Below are 3,926 nucleotides of genomic sequence, written 5' to 3'. Positions count from 1 at the left end.
CCTGCTACTTCATCTCACCCTGTTGTATGTTAAGCACTTTTGTACACCACTGGTTTTAAATGTGTTATATAAATAAAGTTTGTTGGTGGTGGTGATACTAAATTGCCAATAGGTGTGAATGTGAGTGTGAATGGTAGTCTGTCTCTATCCTTGCGTCAGACTAGCAATCTATCCAGGGTGTACCCTGCCTCTGGTAGTTGGGATAGGCTTCAGGCCACCCATGCTCCTGATAAGGATAGCTAATAAGAGAACAGACGGAAATAGGTTTTGTGTTGTTTGATTGTGTAAATAGGTTGCAAGCTGTAAGCTGCAAAGAAAGTCACCTAAATCTGAAAAAGGGGTGAATGTTGTTCCATTTAATGAAATATGCACATAAAAATATGCATTTATTTGAAAATCGGGATGTTTACGCATGGATTTCTTTCATGTTTAGCAGTAGACCAATGAAAATATAACATACAATAATGACTCACAGACCAATTTGATTCAATGCTTAAGAGTTTAATAATGGAGGCGAGAAAGAAGAGTTCATGCAGTCGAATGAAGTTTTGCTAAAAGCATTCTTTCCATTACACATTCATTTTGATGCTATTAAAAGAGACAATCCAGCTCCAGGTTACGGCGTTTGCTGATTCATTCCTTATGTAGCATTACAGCAAAATAAAAGGAGTAAAGATATAAAAAAGATTCTTCCGGGGTAATTGAGATTATTTGCTTCTTTGTTTGGTGAACTATAGCTTCACGTCAGACAAGGAGTTATCTTCTTTTCTTGACGCAGACAAATGGGTATCGATAGTTACAGGATTTGTCATTCATACACTTCAGTCCTGCAAGCAGCAAACATTGACATTAATTGAAACCATAATCATTTACACATATACAAATCTATACTAAAAGAAATTAAAATAAAAACATTAAATTTGTGGAAAACACAACACTGTAATTGTTGTTTAAAAAACAAGTTTGATTTGATAAAAAAAAAAAAAAAATACAACAGCTGTCTTGTTACTAGTTGTCATGCCAAATAAATGAGAATTATTTGGGAAATCGTGGATACTTTGACAACATTTTCCCCTCAATATTCATAGAATACTTTCATTTGAGGATTCACCTGTCCAGTTCATGTGTAGGCAGTGCTCTCTGCCCCCAATGTTGTTAGGCTCTCCACGACACCAGTATGCGTATGTAAAAGGAGTTCCATCAATCCAAAACCAATAACGCTCCTAGAAAAAGCAATAAAATCGACAATAAAACATTATTGAATATTCATAGCATGTAGCTTGTTTTTAGAGAGACTGTTTTTCAAAGCCCAATTCTCTATGGCTAGAGTAATCTTTCTAACTGTCAGACCATGCATAATTATGAGTAGTATACCTGTTGAGCATCAGAGCCTCCAATCCATGTAACTGGGTAACTGTGAGTGGAACGATATATGACCCTCTGAATCTTGCGGTACTCTCCAAGGCTGTGTACAGATGCCAGGTTTACATGCATGGACTGACAGTGTCTCTGTAGTGGAGATAAACAGACACCAGAAATTTCAAGATTTGCGATTTAACAAAGCAAGACTTCAGAAAACAAATTAGCAAACAGAGAAAGAGTAAATAGTGAATCCAAATAACTGTTTACCTGAGCTTCTATAGTGAAAGGGACAGTAGCGGAAGTATCTGTTTCCGTACCTACTCCAACCAAAATACCAGTGCCGGAATCTCTTGACGACAAGATGCTGTCCTGAAGACGAGCAAAGAATACTTTAGTAAAAGCAATTTGTGTTTTTCTTGGGTTTTTTTTTTTGTATAAATGTATTTATATGTACATTAAACTAATTTTATGAATGACTAACTCTTAAAAAAAAAAACCACACTCTTTAATACAAATGTAGCTAAAAATATATATAATATTGACATATCATTCTCCTCTTTAGCATGGCAGAAATGAGACAAGTTTGGGGGAAAATCAGTAATATTCTGACTGACGTGACTGAATTGATCCCTCTGCATTTTCCATCTGGAAAAGCAGGGCAGATTAAAACAGCAGAGGATGACTTTAATAAATAATACTGCAATTCTCACCAGCAACAGTGGTCACAACCATCACTGCACAAAGAAGTGCAGACACAGTCAGCAGCTTCATGTTGATATTCAGAATCTCTTTAAAAAACAGAAGACCCAAAGTGATTGACAGTTTATTAAAGAAAAGAAGATAAACTGTTTTTGCACAAACCTTTTGTTGATGTCTTGTCTTATTTCTTGACAGATCTACCCAGTAGCTTCAGGTTTCCAGTGAGAAGATGCTTAACAGCTTTGACATCAGGGCTTTTATACTGTTCCCTTAGTTTAAATCAGGAACTACTTTTATCTGCTCCCTCGCCACAAGGTGTCGCCACAACGGGTAGCTCTGCAAGTGCATTTCATAATTTTTAACATGTACGTCATGTGACTCATTGCACTTCTTTGTTTCCTCACCAAAACAAAATAACTGCCTCATGCTGACTTAATTTTACATTGACTGGTTAACTGATGATACCACGATAATGAGTTAATCTGTCGGTCACAGACTTGTCTCACATACAGCTTCTTGATTAGTTATGTGCGATGCATATTAAATAAAACAAAAACGGAGTTAAAATGCATGAGCAATGTGTAAAAAAAAACAAAACAAAATGCACCCTTACTACTTAGAATAGAATAGAATGGCCCTTTATTGTCAATGTATATGTACAACAAAATTATGAAAATTATTAAACATGTGCACTTGGTTAATTGATCACTAGCAACATTGGTATGGCCCACACCTGGGCCAGCACAAGGCCAGGTAGACACGCTTGTGGTCCTGTGAAAAAAGCTGAGGTTTTCTTGGTTGGATGGTCTAGAGCAGGGGTCTCAAACTCGCGGCCCGCAGGCCACTTGCGGCCCACATCACCTCTACTTGCGGCTCACATATTGACATGAAGAAATATTTTTTTTAATTATTATTCAAAAAATTATTTCATATGAAGGCAATAGGCAGAGTGTTACAGGCATAGCCCTAAAGAATGTAGCCTCATAGGCAGTGTAGTCTGTGCTGCAGGGAGAATGGATTCCCATACCCGTTATGTGTCTGTGAGCGCAAGGGAGGGAGAAAAACGAGAGTCGAAAAGTACAAGCTGTCACCAACCAGAAATGGGAGCTGGAAGCATGTAAATATAATAATAACCACTGCAGCCAAGAAGAGTGTCTGAAGAGCCCAATTGTAAGTAAGCTATTACGACTCGACTGTACACTGTGTTCATGTTTTCCTCCAAAACAATAAGTTCAGTTGGAGCAGCCTTTCAACGCCTCTCTCTGTCTCTCGCTAGCAAAGTTGACCCAGACAGTAAAGCTAGTTTTCGGCTATGAGCCTGACACGGAACCCAACATATTAGCCAGAGGTCCTTTTACTACGGTTCGGAGCCGCGGACCTGGCCGAGGTAACAAGAGAGTATAAACAAAAAGAAAACAATTTTCACTAACAGTCAAAAACGAATGTGTAGACTTATGTCTGCATTTTTATTTAATTAAATACAAACAAAATCATAGCAGAAGTGCTGCCAGGTGTCTGGCCAGAAAGAGAGGACCAATTTGTTTATTTGGCAGTTCAATGAAAGGCTTCAGTTGGTTAAGAGTGAGAAAGAAAATTGCGTTAACATTTGCAGTTTTGTCTTGTTATTGTCATATGAAGGCTGTGTGCAGGCAGGGGTGGTGGACCCAAAGTGCAGACTCACGGAAACAAAAGGAGAACTTAAATACAGCTTTAATGCTGGATGGCAAAACTGAAAACTGGTTGCATAACAATACAAAACTAACCTAATCAGGCAGGCTAGCAGACAGACAGAACACACAGTAAAAGATAGATCGTGACACTGACGCAGAGAAACACAAAAATAAAATAAAAAATACACAGAGGGA

At 37.9% G+C, this 3,926-nt stretch overlaps 1 protein-coding gene across 1 annotated transcript; it reads right to left on the bottom strand.

The window, feature by feature from the left end:
• Nucleotides 1-494: 494 nt before the first annotated feature.
• LOC121813069 (ladderlectin-like) lies at nt 495-2,133 on the bottom strand. The gene is made up of 5 exons (XM_042216540.1): nt 2,092-2,133; nt 1,630-1,731; nt 1,375-1,509; nt 1,112-1,223; nt 495-827 (listed from the first exon to the last, which is right to left on the bottom strand). Exons 1-5 carry the CDS (start codon nt 2,131-2,133, stop codon nt 757-759), a joined length of 462 nt encoding a protein of 153 aa, XP_042072474.1. The 3' UTR covers nt 495-756.
• Between the last annotated feature and the right edge of the window lie 1,793 nt (nt 2,134-3,926).

This window comes from Haplochromis burtoni, unplaced genomic scaffold (assembly GCF_018398535.1).
Source record: "Haplochromis burtoni strain Fernald_Lab_line unplaced genomic scaffold, NCSU_Asbu1 Contig_1103, whole genome shotgun sequence".
In the NCBI taxonomy this organism is placed as follows: domain Eukaryota; kingdom Metazoa; phylum Chordata; class Actinopteri; order Cichliformes; family Cichlidae; genus Haplochromis; species Haplochromis burtoni.
The sequence above is the reverse complement of the archived record's forward strand: the minus strand, read 5'-3'. Positions and strand labels throughout refer to the sequence as shown.